At 45.0% G+C, this 27,704-nt stretch overlaps 2 protein-coding genes across 2 annotated transcripts in view; one reads left to right on the top strand and one right to left on the bottom strand.

Moving 5' to 3' along the window:
• The first annotated feature begins 947 nt into the window (after nucleotides 1-947).
• Nucleotides 948-8,866, top strand: LOC138603723 (grancalcin-like). Its single transcript, XM_069675619.1, has 8 exons — nucleotides 948-1,073; nucleotides 2,182-2,409; nucleotides 3,122-3,191; nucleotides 4,950-4,993; nucleotides 5,195-5,342; nucleotides 5,481-5,594; nucleotides 5,708-5,766; nucleotides 7,878-8,866. The coding sequence occupies exons 1-8, from the start codon at nucleotides 1,050-1,052 to the stop codon at nucleotides 7,902-7,904; spliced, it is 714 nt and encodes a 237-aa protein (XP_069531720.1). The 5' UTR covers nucleotides 948-1,049; the 3' UTR covers nucleotides 7,905-8,866.
• A 1,746-nt stretch (nucleotides 8,867-10,612) lies between these two features.
• Nucleotides 10,613-27,704, bottom strand: part of LOC138603722 (voltage-gated inwardly rectifying potassium channel KCNH7-like) — an 85,687-nt gene continuing 68,595 nt past the window's right edge. The window contains exons 12-17 of the mRNA XM_069675618.1: nucleotides 25,351-25,556; nucleotides 23,808-23,889; nucleotides 20,265-20,546; nucleotides 17,650-17,809; nucleotides 12,530-12,719; nucleotides 10,613-12,110 (exon numbers count right to left, since the gene is read on the bottom strand). Of these exons, the coding sequence (XP_069531719.1) occupies nucleotides 11,814-12,110; nucleotides 12,530-12,719; nucleotides 17,650-17,809; nucleotides 20,265-20,546; nucleotides 23,808-23,889; nucleotides 25,351-25,556 (1,217 nt within the window). The 3' untranslated portion in view covers nucleotides 10,613-11,813. The remainder of the gene's footprint in view (nucleotides 12,111-12,529; nucleotides 12,720-17,649; nucleotides 17,810-20,264; nucleotides 20,547-23,807; nucleotides 23,890-25,350; nucleotides 25,557-27,704) is intronic.

Raw genomic sequence — 27,704 nt, 5'->3', positions numbered from 1 at the left:
GATTCTCACCTTGCACACATTTCTATCACAGATGACTGTCTTTGACAGGGAGGATGTCATACGGGCTATTTGTCAAGCTATTTTTTCAAGGTCCATAAAGCAGCTGATAGATGTAGACGGAGTATGATATTTAACATTAAAGTGCTGCTTAAAATTGATATATTTCCCCAAATGTTTATTTTATGTTAGTAAATGTATTAAAGTATTTTGTTTTCTTCTTCATGGGTTTTTTAATGTTGGCACTTTAAGTTTCTTTTTGCTTCAGTTAAGATGTATCTACACAAATAAATCCCCTCGCCTTACCTAAAGTTACACAAATCAAAATACATTTGGTTTATGTTTATACGGTATTAAAAAAAGTCTCAAAAGCACCATCTAGCGGTAAGTTGAAGGCATTGAGGACAGCCGAATTATTTTCCTAAAGTGAAGGTTGAACAACATGTAAACAGGATCCTCGTCATTGCGAAGGGGAAAACATTTGAAATTGCGCATCATTAGCATTTGTACAATCAACTTGCTGTGTTCAACGACCAGAAATACCCTTTTTTAACACTGATAACATCGCGAGGAAAAAACACTGGAAATGCTTCAACGAGGCGTTCAAGTACTGGGAAAGTGGACTTTTTAGAAAGATAGGAATGTTGCCTCGTCAAAAACTCACACTTCCAAAAACACTCAGGGATTAACGGGGCGTTATCAACAGTTTTAATTAATTAAAAAAAAAATCCTTTTAATGACTTAGTTGCTTTTTATTTTTAAAAAGTTCCTCAAGTTTTGAGGGTCTCTTTCGTGTGATCTGAATCTCCGAGGAGTTCCTGAAAGCACCATAAAGGACGCGCACACAGCCAGTGGGCGGGTCTTAGCCTCATCCTCCTCACCCTTTGGTTATCGGCTCAATCAATCAACGCACTTCCGACAGCTTCCGCTCTCTCGGATATGATGTAGCAACTGTTCAGACTTGTCGGAAGTTACAACCGTGTGTAGCAGAGTTAGCTGTAATTAGCAGTTGAAACATTTACACCTGTGACAGTTTGCTGTATTTTTACCAAATGGCTTATCCAGGATACGGCGGGGTGAGTAAATTATACGTTACAGTATATTTCGTAGCGATGAACTCGGTACGTTGGTTAGCAGAAAAGCTAACCTGAGGCGCCTGTTTCTGTACATTTCCGATAATTAGTCACAAGATGTACTCTTATAGGTTTTCCCTCTCGTCTGGTTGCAAGGTAGATATGCATATGGACTGTTATCGCAAAATATGACTTTTTTTCAGTTGTATTTGTAAGTTTGGAGAAATATTAGCATCAATATACATATATAGAAATTGACATTAAGTCCGAAATGTCTTCCGGTGTTTTCAGTCCCTACTGGTTGCTCCCCAGTTGCTGGTTGCGATAAAAATAATCCTCTACATCCTGTAGGGTTAAGCAGAACCAGCATTGGCCTTTAGCCTACAGGACGCTTCACCTGCAGTGTCATATGTTTGATTCAGCATTCTTAAAGCCTACACAGTTTTATATGGACTTTCACATGCATCCAAAATACTGTCCTTTTTAATATAGGCTACTCTGTGTTGTTGAATGTGTTTGTGGCTGAATGCTTTGACACTGTACATTCTTAATTGATTACATGGACCAAAGACACACCTAGTTCTATTTTTATTCTATTGTTTGGTCAGTCATGGAAATTCCTTTTGGCCTAGAAGCCAGTGAAACAACTACAAATTGGTCTGACGTGTCTTTGTAACGAGTAGGAGTTATTAGCCTGTATAACGAAGGCAACAGTGAGTTTGACCAAAGTTTTGAGGTGGTTCTTTTAGTGTGAAACCTAGTAGTCCCTGTCTTATGATACAATCGAGTTATATTGTGTGTATGTAAGATAAATAGATGATAGATAGAAAGATGACTTTATTAATCCTTTGGGGAAATGAGATTGGAATACCCAATGACATTTAACATAACAATATAAACAATGAGGACAAAAACAGGACAAGAAAACACACTTAAGAGGACTTGCACACAGTTACACAGTTAGTGAGGTTGGTTTTTTTGCACTCAAACATTTGTGGAGCTCTGACATAATCTGGCAGCTGAGATCAAGTCTTAACACATTAAGGAATGTTCATTCACTCTTGGCGGCTTTACAAATGTAATCCCCCGTCTCATTCTTATCTCTCCTCAGTATGGGGGTCCGATGCCAGGCATGCCGGCTCAAGGGATGCCGCACCAAGGAATGCCAGGAGGGCCCATGGGCGGCCACATGCCCGGCCACATGGGTGGGCCGATGGGAGGCGCGCCGCCCCAGGGAGGATACGCCCACTACGGAGGAGGCTTTCCAGGCACATACGGCGCCCCGCCACCGGCTGCCAATGATCCAATGTGGGGCTACTTCACAGCCATCGCGGGCCAGGTGAGTTTATAGCGCGCACGTAGCTTTGTTTCACTTTCACTTTTTAAGTTCAGACAGAGGACGAGTCTTTGATCTCTGTGGAGGGTTTCCACTGAACAGATGAGTTGCGCCACACTTGACAGATTTTAAGGCTCTGTCTTAACTTGTTTTCTTCAAGTATGTGAAGTTTAACCAGTGCAAATGACGCACAGTGAAAGATGCAGTGTCAGTGATGCAAGTAATGTTTTTGATCATTATTTAGTTGTTTACAAAACTGTGTACTGAGAAATATCCATATTTCGTAGCCTTTAGGCAGTCCTAGCTCGTTACCTGGTGGACATGTGTTAGCATTAGCATAACCTGTCCACTAAACCAACAGTGTTAACTGTAAGCTAACAAGCTTACTCACACTAATGAGCTGTAAACACTTCCTCCTTGTGTGTGTTAGTACAGCTTGTACACAAAATACATATACACACACTTGTATAACAATATGAGTAATTGTTTTTATTGAGGCTTTCTTATGTAAATGTTTCCATGTTTAGATGCACATGATTTCAGATGAGTAAACCCTGTGTTCATTGATCATAGCGGTTTGTTGGTAGCTCACGCAGTGCGGCGGGTTTCTCTGCTAACATCTCTTCACACACGACCAGCAGGCCGCTCTCCTCAGAGCGTTGTTTATCCGTGTGAGAGTCACACGTCAATGACTGTCACCCCCTGCTCATTACAGGACGGAGAGGTCGATGCGGAGGAGCTCCAGCGGTGTCTGACTCAGTCTGGTTTCACCGGCAGCTACACCCGTGAGTTCACAACTCTCACATCCACAAAAGAGGATCACTAGCTCCTCTTGTATACCGCTCCCATGAGTTATTTTACAATGCTTCAGTAGGTTTCAGGCAGATGCATCATACCATGGATGGAACAAATGAACAGCGAGGGCTGTATTCATAAAGGATCTTATCACACTACTAAGAGCAGGCTGGATGCCACTTTCTATGCTTGACATCATGTTGGTTGAATCAACAGTGGGTGCGATTCATCACGTGTTTGCCCATCCTCATGTAACCTTTGCACGATTAGTTTTGGATTATGGTGTAAAGATTAAAAATTGAGCTCAGTTGTGAAGTTGTCAGTTGTAAGTGTCCTTGCAGCCACGCAATGCATGATGGGTAGATAGTATGCAAGGCTGGGGCAAGCGAGCTTGGAATTCCAGAATTTGTGAAGCTCTCATTGTGACAAGCAGCTTGCGAAAGTCATTCAGAGGTTTGATGTAACCGAAGTTCTCTTTTCATTGCATTGAAACATCCCATAACTACGAGGGGGAAGTGAGCACGGGCTTGTTAAACCAGTTGTGTACGGGGATTGTCTGACACACTCTAGCAAAATATTCACCAACATAAAGCAGCAGGAGGCACAGGTTCAGATAGATTTATGGCCTCGTAATCAAACATAGTATTTCATTTCAACAGTCAATTCTAAGTAGGTTGTAAGCAGAGCTGTGTTTTGGTTGTGCATACAGTCTTGGGTGCTGATTTGTTTTGGTGTCAGTGACTTTTTAAAAAAAGACTGATAGACCTCTTGCATGTTCCTGTTTAGGCTTACTGAGGTTAGAACTTTACCTGCAGGACATTTAGTGAACATGCCTCAAGATATGAAAGCAGGTCGAGCAGCTCCTGCCTGTCATTTGTATTTGTAAGGTACCTTTTCTATCGGACTGAGGTTTAGAAGTGACCTTTCTGTGTCACTGTGACAACCACTGTTGGTTATTATATACATATATATATATATATGTGTGTGTGTGTGTGTGTGTATATATATATATATATGTGTATGTGTGTGTGTGTGTGTGTGTGTATATATATGTATATAGACGTATATGTATATGTATATGTATATATATATATAACACACACACACACACACACACACACACACACACACACACACGTATGTATATATATATAATGTATATTGTATTCATATCCAACTGCTTATTGTGTACATATGGACCAACATCCAATATCTGCCACAGTTACTGTACATACTGTATGTTACTCCCTCCATAGCTTTGCACTGTACTCAACACTTGTGGTTGGATGCTAAACTGCATTTTGTTGTTGAGTACTTTTACGTGTGCCATGACATCAAGTGGAGTGTAATGTAGTGAGAAGTGGATGGAGCCTCTTGGTTTCCAAAGTAAAGCCAGAACGGCGGTGCTTTTAGAGATTCTGAATGAATGAAACCTGATGGGAAAATAAGCCCACTTGTCAGTTATTATCGTCACAATCACTAGCTTGAAGTGTAATTGAAAACAGCATGATGTTAATCTCCTCAGTTATGGTCTCATTAAGAGTAAAATAGATGACAAGGCAGAGTGTGCCTTTGGGCTTGGCTGCCTGTGACAGACAAGTTGCTACCATGTCATACTTACCAGCGCTGTCCAAATATGGTCACTACTGTGGCTACGTGCACTTCTTTTCTACAGCATCTGATTGTTCTGGTGTCTTTAGAATAAATATAAACGGACCTTTGACTCTCTGTGTGATTTGTCTTCACAGCATTCAGCCTGGAGACCTGCAGGATCATGATCGCAATGCTGGATGTATCCTTTACGTAACAGCGAGCCGGCTGATTCACCGTCTCCTCCTCCTCCTCTCGCCTCTATTCATACTCACTGTTTAAACACGTTTACCGTAGGTGCAGCTCCACGTCAAACCAGCATAACCGGCTGCTTTTATCACACTCACACCTTTGTAGTCCACGCCGGTCAGCAGTTATCCAAGCTTAACCCGGCCTCCATCAGAGGGACTACACGGGCAAGATGGGCTTCAATGAGTTCAAGGAGCTTTTCCAGGCTCTGAACGGCTGGAAGCAGAACTTCATGATGTTCGACCAGGACCGGAGCGGGACCGTGGAGCCTCACGAGATGAGTCAGGCAGTCAACGCTATGGGTCAGAGCCTAAACACGATGGATATTTGATATTATCAGAATGTTTGATCTTTTAAAGTCATATGAAGGGGCTTTTTGTTGCCGTCAGTCTGCCAGGAAGCAGCTGTAACTGTGTAACCACATGTACGTTTTTGTGCAGGCTACCGCGTCAGTCCCCAGGCTCTGAACGCCATCATCAAGCGCTACAACAAAGGAGGAAGGATCTTCTTTGACGACTACGTGGCCTGCTGTGTGAAACTGCGATCCCTCACAGGTAGGAAACGGCACATCCGGCGAACGACCACTTGCGGGCAGATGCAGGCGGAGACATGGCCTGTGGTTTCATTCAGTATGAAATGATGTGATCGTTTATCGCTCCCGTTTCAGACACCTTCAGACGGAGAGACACCATGCAGCAGGGGTCTGTGAACTTCCAGTATGACGACGTGAGTCCTGTTTTCACCTCGTAGCACTTCCTGCTTCAGATAGCGTGAAGATAATTCTATTAAAGTGTCTTATATAAAGTTATTGGGTAGAAGAAGTAAAGTTATGTTCCACCTGTAGAAAAAGAAGCAAGAGCATCTTCACTGAAAGTCCCATTGGCCCTTTCCTTTAATTGTAACATGTAATAGTACAATATATTTCAAAGTGACCAATATTGCAAGTCATGATGGAAAGTCTGAAAACCCACACAAACATGTCAGCAATGATTCCTTTCAGCCTGAGGCATGACTCATGTTTGTGCAGAGATCTGAATTCATGAGAATTGATGCACAATTGAGTCTCCTGAAGGACCGTATAAGGCTGCGTGCTTCCACTCAGCGTGTGGGCGAGAGTCAGTCACAAGAATGGGATCGAAGTGTGGGAAAAAGAAGCCCTTTTGCAAACGGGCCGATACAAACCGGTAGTTAAGCAGCGTCAGGTGTTGTATCGGAGGATGTGAAACTTCCATCTGCAAACGCTGTGTCATGAAGTAGCTGTATTGTAGCGGAAATGAAGTAGTTTCACATTGAGCTGGGTGCTTAAACATCCTTGGAAAACCTTTCAGCCCACTGTTAACTGTGTAAGATGATTGGGAACAATTGTCAGTCTGCGACGCTGAGCTTGCATCAGTGTTGTTAGATGCAAAAATGAGTCTAAAAAGTAGTAAACATTTAGAAGAATGAATGAGATATAGACATGTGCTTTTTAATTCCCATAGCAATTCCAATATCTGAAGTTGTGTATCAGTGAAGTTCCAGGCCCACACCTGTACATTAAGAATTGTACAGATTTTCCAGCTGTAGGGCTATCCCACCAACTGTGTTAGGCAAACCTTTTTATACCTCTGAGGCCTTTCATGTTGGATACATCGTAGTGTAAGTGGTGGGATTTTCCAATGTAGCCGAATTGACCCTTCTCTAAGTCCCGCCCCCCCTTGGTTACTGTCGCTACGTCTGTCAAGCTTTCGCACCTGCATGTAAATATTATGGCGTTTTGAACTCTAACAGTGAGAGATGTTCGAAGGGAAATGATAGCAAAGTTGTGGAAAAATAGTTCCCAAACATCAGAGAGAAGTAGACAGAAAGGACGACGGCACGCAAACAGGAACAACAATGTTCTGGCACAGCAGGGTAAGTCGTTTTAATGTAAGCTAATGTGTAGTTATGACTCCCTATAAGTTTCATTATGCGATATGTTTTAGCCCATTGCTAGCAAAAGTAAATGATCCCAGTTTTTCAGTACGTTTAAAGCACGTCAGGATATTGCTCGCATATCGTGGACTTGATCCATACACTGGTTCTGGATTAAGTTGTAATTAAAATTCAACCGTGTTGTATGCTAACATGCTAACCTAGCCAAGTTAGTTAGCGTCTTAACTCGGAGCATACACGAAGAAGTTTTTGTTGATATTCGATAGACGAAGCTGCTAGTGCGGCATTTCCATAACTTATAAATCATGTTCGACATCTCCTCTTGAGTTTTTGACTAATGAACTTTGAGGAAATGTGCTGTCGGACTTGCAGATGTGAAAGCTTGACAGGCCTCCCGTGCCTAGTTACGGTTGCTAACGTAGGATTAGACATCGGCCGTTGAAGGTAGGGGCTTAGCGAAGGGTCGGTTGCTAGCATTGAATGAACTGCTTGTACTGTTACATAGTTTGCGATTATGTCCTGAGAAATGACATGAAATACCTTCAATTGTTGTCTTTATCAAAGAATGGACTTAGCAAAAAGTGAAGCGCGTCCTGAAACAGCTGAAGTAGACATTAACATAACCTCCCCCTCTTCCAACCCCAATAATGGTACAGTCCGTTATTCCACCTGATGAATAGGCATGTATTTAGTCCTTCTTGTGTCGATGCTGTGGACAATTATGCTCTGAAATGTTCCAATGGACTTTATTTGTTATGACATACACACTCAAACATAATCATGCTGTGGTGTTCCATCCTTCTTCACATGAATTGAAGCTGTTTCAGTCCCCCTACATGTGAAACAGCTCAGTGTGGCTTTAAAACAGCATTTCCTGTTGAAACCACATTGACACTTTGTCTGTCTGTGTCTCCTTTCAACAGTTCATCCTGTGCACGATGTCAGTCTAAAGAGCCGCTGTGTGTATGCGTGTGTCCCACACCACGAGGTCGGGGCGTTTGAGGAACCAATCAGTGGTGGATTCTGGACCACCGCCTCACAGGAATGCAAAGGGAAGCCAGTATGTTTGCCAGTACGAGCTGCCGTGAGCCGCTACAGGAAAGTACCCATCGCTTGTAACGCTTAATGTAATGCTTTAGTGTTGTTGCCGAAGGTGTGTACACACTTACAAAATTATATAGCCAACATGGGGGAGGGAGGGGGGAGATTACATGTCACCGTCTTTGAAGCCATCATGTGTGCGATTTCTGCCTTCAAAATAAAAGTCTGAGAAATTTGAGAAAGCAGCGAACGCATCCAAAAGCACACCTAAGGGGAGGTTTGAGAGTTAGTAGAACTATGTAGTTGTAGTAATGTTATGCTACTTTGAATATCACGCTTTGGGTGTCTTATTTTGAAATGAAACTGCAAGTGCAACAAGAATGTACAGAAAAGGATGACCCTGTGAGACACCTATGTGCCATTATAATCTCTGAATGTATAGTCTAATATATGAAATGTATAACTTCATAGTCAGGATTTAGTAAAGCATTTACAGATAACATGTTAACTTTCTTTGACACTGAATTTCATACAGTAATGAGTTTTGTTAAAGCCAGTACATTGTTTTCAAGGGTGATATGTTTGCGCACTTGTTTTCTAAATGAGCATTGAGGCTAACTACATGAGATGCATATTAGCTTGACGTGTAACTTGCTAACAAGCCAAAGTGACTGTGAGCGGATGTGAAACCACACGGATTAATGAAATCAATGTTGATAACGTAGCCGTAGCTTTTGTCGTCCACGTTGAGTTCAAACACAGCCGGGTTTTTGCACTTTTGAAGAGTGCGGCGATTCCAACCTCTGCACACGCCCAACGTTGTAGTGAAGATCATATTTTGTTACTCACAATAAACACTTTTTAATCAGTATGCATTCTGTTTATTAATTTATACAAGTCTATTTACACAATATAGTTCATTTGTTTAAATATAGTCAAGAACAGAAACATTCAAATTAGCTGTTAAGTGTTGCATTGTATAAAATACAGTGGCAAACATTTAAAAAATGCATAAAAACAATTGTGAACAGCACTAGATTTAAAAAGTGACATTGATATCCAGTACAGCAAGTTTCTTTTCTTCTTCTAATCTCTGTGCAAAAGTGAGCAAATCCCCAGAAAGTGGAGCGGACAACCGGGGAGGCGCGCGGAGTTAGCGACTGTTGTTCTTGCACACGTGCGCCGGAGAAAGAAAGCTTATCATCGGAGGAAAACGCGTCACTGCCCCGGAAAGTGAAGTCCGTGTCATTTCAGGAATATTGTTTGGGAAAGGAGCTCAGAGTTGGGAGGAGAAGTGGAAATGTTTGCGTGCAATCTTAAATGAAGACAAACGACGTACAGGAAACGCAGCACACGCGTGACGTCCCGCTTGCTACATCGAGAGGCTATGCATTGCATGAATGATCTTCCAGTGGCCTTACGTACTAACATCAGGGGCGTTTAAGAAGAACTAAGTGACATAGAAAAAGAAGAGAAATGTAAATAGTTTAGAAAAATAGTTTGAAACGTCGTTTCTAAATGTGCGGATGAGTCGCGTGCCGTACCTTACATATGTACGCGACACGATCGTTTGAGACCCTCGTATAATGTCGTCAAGTGCAGTCTCCATGCAATACACGAGCTCGCGTTTGAGTTTGAAAACTAAGATGACTATTTAATTTGTCAACATGCAGTTCAGCGTAAAAACGGTCAGTAAATGTACACGTGTGACGGTGGAGAAGCGGGTTTGCGTGGCGTCGGATGGCTGGCGTTTGTAAAGGCTAGAGCAGGCTTAGAAAGCTAAGGCTATCGGAGGCTGAGCTGAGTCCTCGGCCTAAAGAACGGACAACGCTGTATTGTGTTTTCTTTCTGTATGTATGAAATGGTCTGTTTGAAGAAGATATGGAAGACCTAAAGCATGCAACCAAAAACATGAGGGCTAGTCTAAGTTCCTGCCAGCTGCGATCAAGATTAAGGAAGTAACTTCCTGTTAAGCAAATTAGGAGTTGCAGTGAAAAGTGGCAAAAGTTGGAGGGACATTTAGTTGAGGTCGCCCAGGGACTTAAATAAGTTTAGCGTGACAGACGGATTGTAAAAGTACTTTAATGTTCCAAGAAGGTGGTGAAAAGAAGCACAGCACAAGCAAGGGTGTAGACAGGAGGAAGCAACATGAGCAAGCGCATCAAGTCAGATTGAACACAGGTGCAGAGGTGCAATGCACACGGTGCGTAGAAGCAATTGAGCTGGAGTGACGTGTGCCGTTTAGGGTTGGTTGTAAAGCAGTGGCACGATGCGTTGTCAGTGTTGTCCTGCAGATCGGTAGTTGTGAAGGTCCAAAGTAACGGAGGAGCAAGTGGAGGGTTTGAAGCATAATCCTAAAAGGCAACAGGACTTGGTTGAAGTTCTACCTGTGTTTAGAAAGGCTTCTGCAGAGTCACATGTTGGTTAGAGAAGTGAACAAGTGTTAAATGACAGGTGATGAAAGAAGAAATTGAACCAAGTCCAGTATCTGTTTAGGATGAAGCTTTGAATTACCGTGATCAGGATGAGTGAGAGCTGTCACAGACCGTGCGTAGAGGAGGTGTTCCTGGGGTTGTATGTGTGGCAGAGAAGACCCGACACGTCCGGCGTCCCCGCTCGGCTGACTCGCGCAGGTCGACTCGCTGGTCTTTACCAACTCGGTCTTCACGCGACGAGGCTGAGCGCAGGGGCTGACGCTTCCGCTGACGCTCCAGCGGTGCGTGTGTGCTTAAATACCACGGACACTACGCAGCTGATCCCAATCCACTCTGATTGCACAACAGCAAGCACTGGAGGGCATGCCCACCTCAGCTCACCTCACCAATTCACACTCACTAAGTGACACTCAAGGGCTCAGTCCAAACTAAAGCCTAACAAGGACCCAATATCAATCTCTAATCAACAACTTTGCACTCGCCTGAGCTACAAGTCAATTACGTCCCCAAACTGACTTCACTACTTTGGACTGCAACTCCAAACCCACACTTGCAACGCAGGTGCTTCTAAGTGGGAACTCTACTCTACTAAATCCACCGCTTTAAGGAGTCATTTCCTCGTCTTGAACATCGTCAGATGTCCACTGAAGCGTTCTGCATGTCAACCTTCTTACTAAGCAATGCAATACACAACGGGCTTTGGCTTACACCTAAAACACATACCATTCTGTGCGTTAGATTATTATTGCTCTCAAGGACTGATTACAGTCTTGTGCTAGATGGGATGTCCACGCAGCATCGACGCACATCTCCGTGTTCTGGATTGAAGCTCAATCGCTCATTTAGATTTGTCGCTGTGTACGGTAGGCACGCTAAATGGAACGGACGGATCGTTTCGGGAGCTGCGGAGCGGAATACGCAAATGCCTCAAATGCCTTCCGGTCGCTCGGTTCCCCGTGGAGAGGGAGGAGCGGTAGAAAGCGACGCCTGCAGCTACAGTCGCCTGTGACGGTGCTGAGATCGACCCCGTCGCCCGGTGACTTGCCGTGTGTGTGAGGGAACGTGCGACGGGAAACAAAAGGGACCGTGAGGAACACAAACATGCGTATCTGTTAGAAAAAGCACGTCGGGTGCCTCTCCTGTTGCTGGCAGTGTTCTATTTGAACTATGTACACGGTAGATGTCACTTTACATGTGCTAGTAATATAGTGTATAAATACCTCTGTATAAATGCACTTTATACATCAGAATCAGAGAGCTGGAAGGGCGGGGGACGCTTTTCCCAAAAGGAATGGAAGAAAGTCTACAGTTTGTTTTCCTTTGCATATTCAGTCTCTTTCTTAGACCCTGAGTCGAGCTGGAGAGAAGACCTTCAGTCAGACACTACTTTCCTGGAAGCCCCGGGTCAGAAACTGGCCTGTGGAGTCCCGACATTCCTGAGCTGCCGGGGACGTCGGGGAGAGACGCTTGTCGGCTCGAGGGGAGCCTCTGCGCCTCCTGTTGGTGGTGGTGGTTGTTGTGTTGCTCTAGAGAGTCCACGCCGTTTAGTGTGTGTCTCTGCTCTGTGTCCGTGTCGCCCTCCAGCAGTCCCGCAAAGTTCCCGTCCGGAAGAGTCTCTGTGTGAAGGAGAACCGGGGAGGTATCTTTGGATTTCTTGGGAGCCTTTTCCAGGACAGGGCTCTGAGGGACACGCAGCACAGGACACACAGTGTCACGATTCAGCACAGACGCTACACAGCTACCGCACATGATACAAAGTTCAACTTCTTTGGCTCTACATCAAGCTTGCACAACTTTAAATGCTTATTACAAAGCTAACAGACTGCTGAATCACCGCAGCGTGCTTTTACAAATGTGTCCAATCAGGTGGGAAGCTTCCAGAGTTACTGTTTTTATTAGCCAACTCCTTTTTGCTTCCCCCAGACACACTTCTCCTGCTGAGGCCTTAGAAAAACAGGAAATTACGCTTCTACCTTTGCCAAGTCTTTGCTTTTTTTCTTTTAATGACACTTCCTGGTAACATAAAACTGAAATAAAACCTCATTATGCACCACAAACTGAAGGTAATCACATATCACTGATAGAGTACTTGTGTATACCTGCGGCCGAGGCGGAGCGGGAGCCAGGCTGAGATCCGGCTGGATGGCGGACACCGGCTGGACCCTGATGGCCGGCCTCTGGTACTCGGGGCTGGAGGTGACGGTGCTGTAGGCCGGGGGTCCGGCTGTGGTCTGCCTTTGGAGGAGCTGCAGGATGGCCTGGATGTCTGATGTCATCTGGGACTCCAGTCTGACGACAGACGCACAATAAAACATGGAAAGCACGTTACAAGTTCAGCTTTTTTGTGGTTTTGTTCACAACATTTACACATAAAAGATCATTAACAGAGCACAGTTACTCCAGAGAGTTCATAACAGTGTTTCCAATCAATACTGACTCCCATAACCGTGCCAAAGAGCTGATGAGCTGTTGCACAACATCCCTTAGTCCATCAGGGGACTGGCCAGAGGTCCAACCCACCCTGCTGCAACACCCACTGATTACACCACCTCAACCCCGCTGCACATTCACTGCTCCTCCTTTTCAAGGACCCACCCCAACTTCCATCACCAGCGACACACAGTCCCCCTGCTCCGACCCGTCCCTTTCAAACAGCCAGGTGAACAAACAACTGAGGACAACCGTGCTGAGGAAGGCTGCAGGCCCGGATGCCGTCAGCTCCAGGCTCCTCAAATCCTTTGCAGGATTACAGAACACATGTACAACATGAGCCTGCTGCTGGGGAGAGTACCGTAGCTGTGGAACACATCCTGCTCGGTACCGATGCCGAGAATCTCACGACCAAACATCTCAACCACTACAGGCCAGTGACACCGATCGCACCTGATGAACACCCCCGGAGAGGTCAATCCTTTGCCATCCGCATCCCCTAGACCCGTTATAGTTCTCCCATCAGCCAGGCATCCAGATTGATGATGCTGTCATCTACCTCCTGCAGAGATCTCTCTCTCTCTCTCTCTCTCTCTCTCTCTTACCTGGACAGGACAGGGAGCACTGTGAGAATCGTGTTTTTTACAGCACATGCTTCTGAGGAACAAGCTGGAGCACACAGGAGTCAATCGCCACCTTGCATCCTGGCTCCTGGATTATCCAAGCATCGGGCCACAGTTTGCGAGGACGCGGGACTGTGCGTCCAGCATGGTGGTCTGCAGACCTCTCCCACCACACAACAAACTGCCACCTACAGAGGTTCTCTGACAACTCCGCCATAGCCGGCCTCATCACTGATGGGAATGATGGGAAGTACGGGGAACTCGCACAGGACTGGTGGTGGACCTTCGCAGGCACAAATCCACTCCCCACACCGGGAAACATCCAGGGAATGGACATGGAGATTGCGGACACTTACAAGTACCTGGGTGTTCACCTGAACTATAAACTGGACTGAACAGATCACACCAATGCCCCTCATAAGAAAGGCCAGAGCAGATCTGCTGAGGAGACTCTCTGCAGGGACCTTTTATGACTCTGTGGTGGCATCAGCCATCTTTAATACAGTGGTAGAGCAGCAGCACCACGACTGCAGACGGGAGGAGACTAAACAAACTGGTGTGTACATTACATTTTCTATGTAAAACGCACAGAGGCAGAAAGGTGGGGCAAAGTCGTTCCACCTCTGAGCAGGTATCGGAGGTAGTAACAGAGGCTAAACAGCGTCTGTGTAAACAGCGGAGCCGGCAGAACCGCAGTGTAAGAAGCCTGTGGGCTTCTTTCACAGCGGACTTTCTTACATCCAACAGGAGGACAAGCACACGTGTTAACAATAACGCTGGTTCGGTTCTGTTCAGGTCTCTGACAAAGCCATGACAGGTACTCAGCATGCACACAACCAGGACCGTGAAATTGAAGCAGCTAAATGGAATACAGCCATCATTAATGCCACTACAAACACCTGCGCTTCTCCTCCTGTTGGATGTAAAAATGTCCACCGCGTAAAAAGGGCTCTAGAGAACACTTCCCACCCCCTGCATGGCACTGTAACAGCACTGGACAGCTCCTTCAACGACAGGCTGCTTCACCTGTGTGTGACGGAGACATTCCTTCCTTCCTTCCTGCTGCAGTCGACCGAGCCTGCTCCAAGTAGAACAATAACAAACACACATCTAATCTGAACATAATCTACGTTATTATATTTCACAATTCTCATGTGCATTCATACTTTCTTCTTCTTCTTTCCTATTTCCTGCGGAGTCACACTGAAAATTACCCGGTTGTGTGATCAATAAAGGTTCATCTATCTATCTGATATAACATCTATCAATGAGGAACGCTGCATCTTTAAACAGTCATGTGGTTTGGATCTGTTGTTGTCGCTGTTACAGTTGATAAGGACAATTAACGGCCTAATGATGCTGATCGATACAAATACTGATTAAAGCGCCATTACAAACCTCCTGCTGTGATGCATTCACTGTCACGTCAGCGCACAGTAGAAAGTTGTTTAATTTAGTCCGCAGCTTGTTCTCTATTTGCCGTGTGTCTGCAGCGACCTCGTTCCAACAGAGGGATCGATACATTCATCTCATCGGTGACAGTCTTATAATTAATGTGAGGAGGATATTAACAGAACTAAATAACAGCATGCGTACACAGTATAGATTGGATGTGTAGTGCTGAAAGGCATCAATGCCCACATTGGAAACAGTCTGAAGATGCTTTTAATCCGTTTCCCCGGTTACACACACACTTTGCTTTCACTGTGGGATGCTGGATGGACAGTACCGACACCAAACACCAGGGGGAGCCTCATCCCAACAACTGCAGGTGGTTTATAAGGAGTACAGTGTTATGAAGGAAGTATTACAGCCTTTTCTTTACAACTAATTTGATTCTAAACTCTGCATTCAAAATCTTACTCAAGTGCAGAAGCATTATTAACAATATGTGCTCATTAAAAGCACTTTGTACATTCTCTACTTGGTTACTTAGGGTTTATGCAGCACATACATGTTGAATCTGATTAAAGTCAAGTGTGCATTACATACATCATGTACTGCAGGTTTATTTAAGAACTTGATTTACCACCCTGTCAGGCAGCAGAACACTAACCTGGTCAAATGAAGTCACTGCGGTCTGTTTTTTAACTTCAAAGTTCACGTTTGTGTTTGAAATTCTGTCTTGCCAATTAACATCCAGTTCTTTTAAAGTCCTGCCAAAGGAGAGACACTCTTTGATGCTCTTTTGGAAGCCTGTCTGCAGATACCAGAATACCAAACACCTGCACTGTGTGTGTCATCACATAATGCAGCAAGTTACATCACAGCGAGGAGAGTCTGAAACGGTGAATCACCTCTTTTCTCTACGCCGTCCTTGTTTTTGTTTTTTTTAACGGTCCGTCAGCGGAAAACGAGGACAGACGCGGACAGGAAGAGCAAACGGAGCGAGTGGAGGCTCCCCGGTGAGGAGGGGAATGCCTCTGTCGCTCTGCCAGGTGCTTGTTTGTCTCTTTAGAGGACAATGACAGCAAATAAACACTTTGGCTGCGGCTTGTTCCTGTGGTGCAGCGGCCCTGCCTGCCGCCTCACACAAACCGTTCTTACGCACGCACCTTTTACTCTGGAATTGCACCGCAACTCTGCAACTTCACCCCAACATCCAGACCTCCTGAATGACGTCAAAGCGTCTTTGCAATGCGTCTGCATCTCATGGCTGCGTGCTATAAATAGACAGCCGCTGCCTGTCTGCCTCCCCCTCATCTGTATCAGTGCACCAGCCGAGAATCACACGTCCTGCTCGCACGATCCGCTCTCTGCATTAACGCAGCAGCGGCAGCGGCGGGTGTCTGGCCTGAAATGTCTCTGTGAGGTTTTTCAGCTAATTATAGGCAGAATGGCGGGGGTTTGCACTGCCTGCCTTTAAGGAAGAAAGGAAGAGGGAGACAAATACAGTTTAAAACTGGAAACCAAGCTGAACCGGACGCCTGCGTGTCTGCAGTTGTCTAAAAGTCACGAGCGACATGAAAATATATACTTATTTCCATACATTTCTCAACATTATATTGAGACAGAAAATATTAAAAGTACTCCTCTGATTCACAATTTCAGACTCGCTTTGGACGGTCAAATATGTGAAAATAGATGCAACAGAACCCAAGATATCCACTTCATCCATGTCAAAACCTGGTGCCTTCAATACCCACAATGCATCGCAACCACCAACAGTTCAGTCAGAGATTGTGGTGTTATGCTAGTAGCAGCTAACATAGCATCAGACCAGAGACTGTATAAAAAGATGGACGACATGACAGCTCCCTGAAAGTGAAGCCAAACCCTCTCTAGCGCCCCCTGCTGACTGGCTGCAGTATAGCTCTTAGAGCCCGCCTCCTCCATGTTAACAGATGGGACATGAGTCAAACTATAAAATCAAAATACACGTCAAATAAATGTTTCGCAAACATGGTTCTTATCATGCTGATTTACGTCCAAGTGTTCATTGTTTCAGTTTATTTTTAATTAGTTCTTTGATGCTGTCAAAAGGATGATTGACAGCTCTGTTGAAAAATCCGTCTCCTGCAGCCGATCTGTTCCTGATTAGCAGAGTAGAGGAGGAACGGCGAGAGGAGACGTAACTAAAACAATCACTACAGTCTGTGACCGTCTGCTTCAGACCAACACAAGAAGCTGTTCTGCTGTTAACCACGCTGACGTGCGGGATCCTTGCGATTTCTTTCCGTACATTAAACAGTGTTAGCGATCTCTGCTGCACGACTCCGGCACCAAGATGGCAGCGCCCGTCACGGGGGCTGTTTTGGCTTCAATTTCATACAATGAGAGCAGATGGGAGACGTGTCATCCATCTTTACATACAGTCACTTCAAACACCTCCCTCTGCAGCAGCAACACCATTTTCTCTCTGACTTCCCTCTGCCTGTACACACACACACACACACACACACACACACACACAGATGTGCGGTGGTGTTTCCCTTTAAAAGGTGTGTTTACCACATTGAAAAGCCACCTGATTTCCATAATATCCTTTCAAACAATGATATGATGGGATTCGGAGATAAAGCCACAGAGGGATTATACAAATGAGGCCACAAATAGTCGCCTTCTGCACGCTCAGGGTTGGCAAAACATCGTCATCGGTGTCTCGTATTAACTTTTAAAAGTGCGGTGTAACAGAAAGTGATGTCCTCGTGCAGGGTTTGAGTCACCTGTTGAGGTGCTGCTGCAGCAGGTCCAGCCGTTGCTCCACCTCTCCGTAGGTGAGGTCCGTGTCGCTGTCGTCCTCCCCGGCCGGCGTCTCTTGACACGGCGTCGTCTCCTCCGCGGCCTCGTCGGGACGCTGGCGCGCCCACTCCTCCGTGTGGAGCTCTGGAGGGAGCAGAGAGACGTTAAATCACACACGCGCGCGGAGTATAAATGATGTGTGTTATTAGAAGCGGGCCTCGGGGGAAGCATCTCCCCGCGTCGCGCCGTCTCATCGTTTAGCTTTGCTGATCAGCTTAACATCCATCCTGCGGAGGAAAACACATCTGACCCTGAGACTTTTTCTTTCTGCAAGTGATGCCTGGAGATTAAATCGACACTTTGTGTATGTTTATCATCGCCCGGCTGTTTACAAGAATCAACATCACTCTGCTCTCCTCTCTGGCAGAAATCCTCTTAGGGCTGCGGCAGCTGAATTATGGGATATTACTGTCAAATCAACACGCTGACATGACACAGTTTCACTATCTCGGCGCGCAATCGCGCTTGACAGTTAAAACGCACGGAGGTCGCGCATTGTTTTGTGAGCGTGCGTGAAGATTTTAAGAGGTTTAAGCTGTCAGAACGGCTTCTGATGGGAGGTGATGTGCGGTCAGCGTGTGGCGGCGCGCAGACGGGGAGCTGCTCAGTGCAGCCTGCTGCTCTCACCGTCTGAACAGCGCAGAGATCCACAGGAGGAGCCTCTTGTTTTGTCTGGGTGAATGTACAGGGTCACGCTGGCTGAAGACGTAATTAAAAGACGTCCTAAAAAGGCTGAAATGTGGCCGAACTCGGCAGACACTGTAACAACACCATTTGGCCTAATGTTTCCTGTAAACCCATTATTTGGTCACGACCTACGATCAAAAGGGGAGTGACCCCGGACGGGCTGCGGGGATATAATCCTCTTATTACAGAGTGGGTTTTAGGTTTCACCGTAATGACACATAATCCTTGTTTGGATATTTAATAGGTGTGACATTCCTCCTCCGGGGCTTAGAAGTTAATTTGGAAAAGCTACCAAAAAATCCCCGAGCCAATTAGCTTTGTGCAGGAAAACTTTGGAGGACGCGCTCGCGGTTTACAGGAAATTCTCCGTTTGTGTTTGGCAAAGACGTAAAACTGGCTCCTCTGTTATCTTGCTGAAATGAAACCAGTTAATTTTTGGTGTCTGGGCAAAAGAATCAGTTAAGGGTTCACATTTATTTGAATGGCAGAGATGTGAAAAAGGCTTTTAGAGCTGCTTCCTTAATCTTCAGCCCAGAATAAATCTGGTGTTTCTGAACACGACAGGGATTCAAAGTACTTTGGGGAGGCTATTTTCCTCTGACGTCACACCAAGGGTGGGGAACAGTGTTGGGACCGAGTCATCTTCGCTCGAGTCCCAAGTAAGTCTCGAGTCATTTGGTCCATTTCTTATTGATCAAGGCAAGTTACAGGTCAAGTCAAGTCACAGGTTATGTCAAGTCAGGTTATGTCAAGTCAAGTCACAGGTTATGTCAAGTCAAGTCACGGGTTATCTCAAGTCAAGTCACGGGTTATGTCAAGTCAAGTCACAGGTTATGTCAAGTCAAGTCACAGGTTATGTCAAGTCAAGTCACAGGTTATGTCAAGTCAAGTCACGGGTTATGTCAAGTCAAGTCACAGGTTATGTCAAGTCAAGTCACGGGTTATGTCAAGTCAAGTCACAGGTTATGTCAAGTCAAGTCACGGGTTATGTCAAGTCAAGTCACGGGTTATGTCAAGTCAAGTCACAGGTTATGTCAAGTCAGGTCACGGGTTATGTCAAGTCAAGTCACAGGTTATGTCAAGTCAAGTCACGGGTTATGTCAAGTCAAGTCACAGGTTATGTCAAGTCAAGTCACGGGTTATGTCAAGTCAAGTCACAGGTTATGTCAAGTCAAGTCACGGGTTATGTCAAGTCAAGTCACAGGTTATGTCAAGTCAAGTCACAGGTTATGTCAAGTCAAGTCACAGGTTATGTCAAGTCAGGTCACGGGTTATGTCAAGTCAAGTCACGGGTTATCTCAAGTCAAGTCACGGGTTATGTCAAGTCAAGTCGAGTCGTTAGTTAAGGCAAGTCAACTCCCAAGTCAAGTCACTTTTCCCACCCAAGGCCCAGCCCTTTTACCTGAAGTATCTGGTCTTTATAAAGAGAAAAGACAAGGTGTTAGTAACCTGTCTAATTATGATATTATTGGCCAATTTATGTAACCTGTTAAAGTATGACAATCAATTGTATCTGTATTATAATCATTGATATTCAGTGAAATAAATGTAATCAAAGCAAAAACCATAGCCCCCCCCCCCCACCAAGATTACTTTCTTTGGAGCAGGAAGTGACCTTTTTCCCATCTTCAATTTTACTCTAAATGACACCATGATTTACAAAATGAACATGATGTCGGAGAGAAGGAAACTCTAATCTTTACTTAGGTAATACATGAGCTAAGAAGAGGACTCAGCTGTTGTACTTGTGCAGCCAGACGAGTCTCCCCCTTCTGGCCGTTAAACAAGCAGGTTAAAGGCTGTTAAACATCCACTTTCTCTGTACAGTGTGCGAGACGATGTGTGTCGTCACCTTTATACGCCTGGGTCTGCGCATTGTCTCCCGCCTGTGCTTCCGCGCCGCTGCTCAGCCCGAGCCCCAGCGCGTGGTCCCTCACCACCGGGTATCCCAGCACCCCGGAACACAGGGGCCTCTGCTCCTCCTCCTCCTCCCTGCCTTCCTCCTCTTCCTCTTCGTCCTCGTCCTCTCCCTCCTCGGCGGACTCTCTCCTCTCCTCGGCGGCTGAGGAGGCGTAGGCCTGCCTGCCTTGCTTGGCGTCGCAGTAGGCGGCCGCTGGCTCCTTGTTGTGGGCGCCTGCGGGGAGAAATGATAATCAGGAGGTCTGCTGGGAGAACACCGACTGCTCCGCTCAGACTTCCTCCGGGGACGTCGCGCCCGTCTCATTATCTCTGACAACAGGTGCAGAGTGTTGGGGTTCACGTGAGGACAAACAACATTAAAGGAGTTAAACAGAGAGCTCTTATTGTTCAAACAGCTTGAGACGGGTCGTGTTATGTAACTCAGTCACGGTAAATGTGTGTTTACACGTCGGGTACGATCAGCAGCGAGTGAGTAATGCTCCCGATCTTCACACCTGACGGACGGAGGCAGGATGCGCCGGCTGCTGGACTGTGAAATGGACTGTTAGGTGTCCTCGCTCGTGTTATATTAGGAGATGGAGGATGCTGTATTCAGACGGCCTGTAACCATGGCGACCAATTAGACTTGCCTGAATTGAAGCCAAAGCGCTGAGTGCTGCGGCGCGGAGGCTCCGTCTCCGAGTCCCGAGTCTCCCGGCTGTTAGAAATTACAAGCGTTCCCACGGTGCGAGTCGCTCACACACGCTGAACACCGACATGTACGAGGCCGAGTGTTTATCTGTACCTTACTGATCTGAGGAGGTTTCATAAAGGGAGAGGCTGACAAAAAAACAGGCTTTTATTTTGAAAAGTCAGCTTTGAATAAACTCACTCTACAGCAGGATGTTATAGAGCTGAGTCAAGATCCATCTGTCTCCTGGTCTCAAGCCCCATGTGACTAACTGTCTTTGTATTGCGAGTGTTAAAATGATGAGAACACATTTATGAGATGCAGCATGATAATAACATCTCTGTAACCACTCTCACACTCGTCAGGTGGTTCATTTTAAAGAGGAACAAAGGATCATGTTGGTTATGCTACCTGGTTTATGAGTGACTGTTACTGTCTGTTCAGGTTGGTCGTCTGCTCCTCTTTTATCTTGATTGGCAGATTTCCTGGCGTCTGTTTCTTTAACAAGTGATGCCTACTCTGCTGCCGCTTCCGTCGGTTAAAGTTGTTTTTATTAGTTGTTAAAAAATCGAAGGAGATGAGAACTTCCTGTACTCAAAGTGAGTCGCATTTAAGAGCTACTTCTACACAGCACAAGTCGACATGAAACTCCAAAGCGCTCTATTTGGAACATTTAAAATGCTGCTATTGTCACTGCGTCGTCATGTTAGACCTTAAAACAAGCTGATGCTTTCTGATGCACGGACACATCGTAGTCTGAGTTCTGTAACTGCTGTGAAATTATTCAGACTGGAATACTGCGGAAAACTTTAACAAGACACGAGTGTAAGTTTTACATTGAACCGAAGTGTTGTCAGTTTTCTGCAAATTCCTTCAGCGGTAAAGACGAACCTTTGGGAAGGAAATTTAGAGAAATTGCTTTAATTTCAAACATTGGTTGGATTTGTTTCTTTTAAGTTTAAGCTAAGCCTGAAAAACACTTTTGTCAGGAATATAAGACGCTCTGTTTTGGGGGTATTCCAGAGGGGAACAGGTTTTCTACAGCTGTTTATTCATAAAGTTATTTCAACACTTTTTCAATTTATTTTCATTTAAAATACTTTCAAAACACACACACACATTGCAGCCTACCATCTGTTTTCCAATGTTGAGTTTGCCTCCTATACACTGAATGTTAGCATATTTAATCCTCCTTTATGAAACAGAATTTCCAGATTGACTACAACAAGCTTTAACAGGTGATCTTGCTTTAAGAAACACCCTCTGATGTAACCATAACTTCTGTTAATAAGCTCAGCTGAGCGCCTGCACACGCTGATGGTCGCAACGTGTGCATGAGCGAGTTTAGCTTTGGGACGTTTGACGCACTTGGCGCCACAGAAGCCTCGTTGTGGAAGTCACATGCTCCAGGATTTCTCTGTGATTGTGGCCACTTTAAATATCTGATTTGCAATGCAAGGCTTTTTTTTTCTCTGTGTAACAGATGACACATCCACTGTGAGCAACTGGGACAAACGCTGGAATAAAGCCGTCTGTGTGACTTCACTTCCGGCTGATTTTCAGTGACAAGACGACAAACACAAGGGAGAATCTACACAATATTTATTACATGTACGCTGTTCTACCTGCTTTTTCAGTTGCTGGGCTCGTATCAAAGCATTGATAAGAGACGGGGGGGGGATTACTGTCTCACTGTGCGAACACTCACATTAGTAACAGAGCCTCTGATTAGTGGAAAGTCACGAACATGGTCTCTGATTGGTAGACGCAACACACAGGACAAAACAAGGTTTTAGGAAGTGGCTAAGTAATAGCAAATTACAACTTCCTGGAGGGACTGGGCATCGTCTGCTTTTGAGTGACCGATTGAGCTTCTCAGTAACGCATTCATACCTCTGTCAGGAAGGTGGCATGTGGATTATTACGGTGGAAATAGGTAAGAGAAAAGCAAGACTCTCAACTCCAACAAAAAGCAACACCCACGCACACCACAACAACAACAACAACAACGTCAGGTCATTAAAATGATTCAACGAGAAACACACGCCAACATGATCAACATCACAGCCCTCAGCCTGTTACAGTTTAAAGACTCACAGAGGAAGGTCTTATATTACCTCTGCTCAGGTGTGGAGCAGTGATTTCATGTGAGACGGATGTGTTTAATAATAGATAAAGGCTTGAGGAGCATCCGTCACATTTCACGTATCAGGAGGAGAATTAGAAAGATCAAAGGCAGAGTTATTACAACGAGGACGTTTAATGGAAAAACAGCTTCTTCTTCTTCTTCTTCATTAAAACCCTGCAGCCACTCGAAGGCAGCTGCTCACACACGGATCTGTTGATGAACCCCAAGCCTCTCATTGGAGAAACGCCAGAGCGCGGCGCCTTTATGCGCAACCAGCCACCGTGTTTACCTTTATTAAAACGCATGCAAATGGCAGCAGGCTGTCACCGTGCACGTGTCACACTGGACGGGCTATAACTCCATATTCAGCCTCAGGTCAGATTACTGGAGGTCTTTATTTTCATATGCTGAAGCCTCCGAACAACTTTATGTTTTATTCTGAAAGTTGTAAATGATATCTGCTCCTTTAAAGGAGGATCACATGAAATTACATCATTGCCTCACACCTGTGCAAAGAGAGCGGGTGGAGTTTGCCCCTGAGGTCTTTCCTGTTTATACTGACGCTGCAGAGGGACCGAGATGTTTGTCAGCTGAATCAACAATGTGGAACCACAACAGTGTGTGTTTTTTTAGTTGGTGGTGTCATAATTTAACAGCACAGAAGTGTTGAGGCTCACCTGTGGAGGATTTCCTCCTGTAGGACACTCGTCTTGGACCCTCCACGTCGTCCGTGTTTGAATCATTTCCTGGCTTGCTCGTCTGTAAAGGGACAAAACACGATCAGATCGACATTATAACAGATGTTCATTTTTCTTGACATACAACTGAAAAAATGGGATCGTCTTAAATTTGTGGGCGACTCTTTTAAAGGCTGATAAAGGCCAGCTGTCACTCACAGCCACAGAGCCAGGAGGATGAAAGACGGAGAGTCATAGTGATCGCCCGAACAAATGGCTCAGAAGTCGGACAAGTTAAACAACAATTGAGGCGGGGTTGGGGCCTGTGTCCACTGACGATGCACAAGCAGCAGACAGTTGGTCCTAAGTCCTCGGCATCAGCTGTTTTTTTCTCGCTGCGGGAGCGGAAGTGCCGCCAAACAACTTGCGTAACCTAGCAACAGTGAGTAGCATTCTAAAAATTAGATTGTGGGCACTGCCAGTGCAAAAAAAAAAAAACGTTAGTGGACACAGGCCCTTATGATGTCAATTTTAAGAGAATTGTTGTAATGTTAGAAAATGGCGAGCCCAAAAATAACCGTAGCTCCGTGAACCCCCGCAGCTGCACCTTGGTTAAGCTCCTGGAAGTCCCCCTGGACTGGACTGGACCGGACCTCCCCGGCCTGGAAATTTAAAAAAGCGCTGCAGCAGGCCACCAAACCGCTGCGTCTTAAAAATGCTAACAGTCTTAGCCAACAGATGGTAACAGAGAAATTTGTTCTCAAAGCAGCTGCTTCCAAGAGATGGACAGGAGACAGTAGCCCTTTTTACACTGCGGTTCTGCCTCAGCGCCATAATGAAGCTCCGCTGTCATGCGGCCTTTGTCATTTTACGTCGGACCAAGCAACGTCGGCGTAAAGCCGCCCCAGTGTGTGTTATTACATCGTGCTCCGGTGCTGCGGAAACAAGATGTGTGCGAGGTGTAAACAGACCTCACTTTGATGGTTAATAATTTATTGAAATGTTAAAAACGCATTTTATTGAATTTAAATGTGACAATTTAATGTAAAAGATATTAAAATATATTTGTTCTCTTTATAAAAACTAATTTGGTCTTCAAAAACAGTCTTGAAAGTCGGGGTCGTCTTATATTCCGATCAATACGGTAATTGTGACTTAAACTACGTCATGTTTACTTGTAGCATCATACATCTCTCCTCCCAGAAACTTCTCATGCTTCTCCGTGCCGTACAAATCTTCCCGCTGCGCTTCATTCATCATAATCACAGCCTGCATCGTGTCCTCGTCCAGCCCACCCTCAGAGCTCCACTAATACTCTCTCTCGTCTCTCGTCTTCCGGCAAATGGCAGATCAAAGACAGAACGTCTAAATCAGCCTTTATTCTCATGACAGAAATTAAAGCGCTAAAGAGAAGTAATAAAAAAGACGTTCGTTCACTTCAAGTGGCGGAGATATGAACAAGTTAACGGAGCTTCTTGCTGTAAATGAAAGCAGACTGATTCCACATTAAAGCCACAGAGGAGGATCTGTGCTCTTTCATTACCTTGGGGTTTTCATCCCGCAGGTCAAAGGTCAGCTCCAGGTTTGTGAGGAAGTGGTCTGCGAACTCGGGATACATGTCCAGCACCTCCAGGATCTCCTCCCTCTGAATGGTGTGCAGGTCGCAGTAGCTCAGCGCGCGCACGTCCGCGCAGGATTTCCCCGGCTTGGCGAAGAGGTGGATCATCTCGCCAAAAATGTCGTTCTTACCTAACGGAGAAAAAGACAATCAAATATAAGACTCCTTTTAGCTAATTAAGGACAGAAGCTTTACTCCTCGTCTATTTTTGGCTACTTAAGGAACATCCTGACAAGAGAAGGAGTGGTTATTATTTAACCGAGCAGCTGAGAGAACACGGTGTTGGACAGCGTGCAGTACAGGATGTGATGACCTATAAAGAGACACGCCACCTGGCAGAGAGCGTGCGAATGTGGAATAGGCCAAAGGGCATCGCAGTCGTCTAAAACAGGATTTACACAATGCCAGAGAGTCGGGCGTGGAAGTCGCACAGGCCAAACATTCCTGCTTCTGTTCACAGAGGAATGACCTACATGGAGTGGCCGCAGGGTTTACCTTGCTGCCGCAGAGGGGGGTAACATAGAGGCAGGGAGTACGGAGGCCCAAAGTGGTTTGTATAAAAATAATAAACACATAATAATGATAAAAACAACAATTAAAATATTTAAATTCAACTGAATTATTTGTTTTTTAAGAACTTAATAAGAATCCTTCTTAAAATGGTCTTTCATAGTTTTCAAAATAAAAGCTGTAAAAGACTATTTCAAAGCTTTCCCTTTAAGAGTTTCCTTTGGTGGCATTTTTATTCCATTATGTGTCATTAAGTCTCCTAAAACGCAACATCACACTACGTAAAAGGTTGTGGTTGTGACATCATCACTGTCTTGAAATAAAAAGCAATAAAAATAAGTAAAATTACAGAAGCCCTTAGCGGACACGCATCCGTTTTTTTCACATTTTATTTACTTCGTTTTGTTATTTCTGGTCGTTTTCTCCAGGGTTTTCTCGTGATAACGGGATAATTTTCCAGCGATCTAGAAAACAAAACAATTGGCTGGTCGCTGTGATTTGACATACTAAGACCGTGCTGCCATCGCCCACACTAATGAGCTAAGTTCAGCCTGTTTCTGTGTTCGTTTTGTGCATTTAAAGTTATGATCACCTGACGTTACGGTGGCGCAGCGTTGTCATCTCGTGATAACCTGAGATCTCGAGAAAACAACTAGAAATGACCTGTTATCACAGGAAAATGGAGTAAATATAATGTATGGATGCATGTCTGCTGAGGGCCTCCGTATAAAATGATGAAAACAAATGTTTATGATTTAATTAAAATGATCAAATAACTTTTTAGATTTCTGTGAATTTTTTTACAAATTCGTCAATTATTTTGAAATTTGTCTTCCCATTTATACATATTACACACTTCATTAATTTGATTTTGCACACTGTATGATAACGTTTTTTATATTCTTTAAATTTGACCACTGTGGGCTGCCATAAGATAACAATCATACTGTTTATTATTTGGGACTTTTAAGTCTATTTTCTTCCAACAAAACAAACTCCTGCTTTTACCACACTTAGTTCAGCGACTCTGACAGCCTGTAGAGAGCGTTCAGGAGGGGCGACATTTTTCTTTATTAAATAAATACAAGCACACTTGTGGGCTCCAGCTGTGTTACTTGTACGGTATGTCATCTTCCGTTTCTAACAAGTTTCAAATGTATGTTCAATAAGCGCGATCAGCTCGGTGACGGTTACTTTTGGAAAAGAGAGAGAGCTTACCGTCTCCTACTTCCTGTTGGGACGCACTATTTCAAGCCGTGTGTGCACTTTAGGTGAAGCCGCCAACTGCTGCAAGTCCGCTCCGTGAACTGTCTGTTTATGTAGCCACAGCGTTAACCAGCACTGGGACAAGGTGCCGCAGATAACAGCTATACACACACTGAAAAGCCGCTACGCATAATTAGGAGCCTGCTTCGATCATCCTGCTAACATGATCAGTGACGGCAGCAGCGTCGCATGCATGTTTACAGTTTACAGGCAGGTGACACGCACACTCTGCAGCACATAATAGACAGTGTAGGGTATAGGGAACACAAAAGAAGACATTGGTCTGTTGGTGGTGTAGTGTAGTGTAACACAGGACCGTATGACACGGTTTATAAGCACCATAGTGTGAAAATAGAGTCATCAGCAGTTCTCCTGCTGTAGCACAGAAAAAGTGCTGAGTTGTGTGTAACCTACAACTTCTCCATCCATGCTTCTCGCTCACTGTGACCCTATTGTGTCACCGCTTTGCGCCCGACCTTATTGGCTGCATGAAAACATCATTA

The sequence above is a fragment of the Semicossyphus pulcher genome, unplaced genomic scaffold (genome assembly GCF_022749685.1).
Source record: "Semicossyphus pulcher isolate SPU_LCO1_2020_fin unplaced genomic scaffold, fSemPul1.0.p SCAF_24, whole genome shotgun sequence".
NCBI classification, from domain to species: Eukaryota; Metazoa; Chordata; class Actinopteri; order Labriformes; family Labridae; genus Semicossyphus; species Semicossyphus pulcher.
Note: the sequence above shows the minus strand (reverse complement) of the source record. Positions and strands in the feature narration are given on the sequence as shown.

Coding starts and splice junctions, on each gene's coding strand:
- LOC138603723 (XM_069675619.1), top strand. CDS start 1,050: ATGGCTTATCCAGGATACGGCGGG. Junction 4,994..5,194: donor TCATGATCGCAATGCTGGAT/GTATCCTTTACG, acceptor GGCCTCCATCAG/AGGGACTACACGGGCAAGAT. Junction 5,595..5,707: donor GAAACTGCGATCCCTCACAG/GTAGGAAACGGC, acceptor CTCCCGTTTCAG/ACACCTTCAGACGGAGAGAC.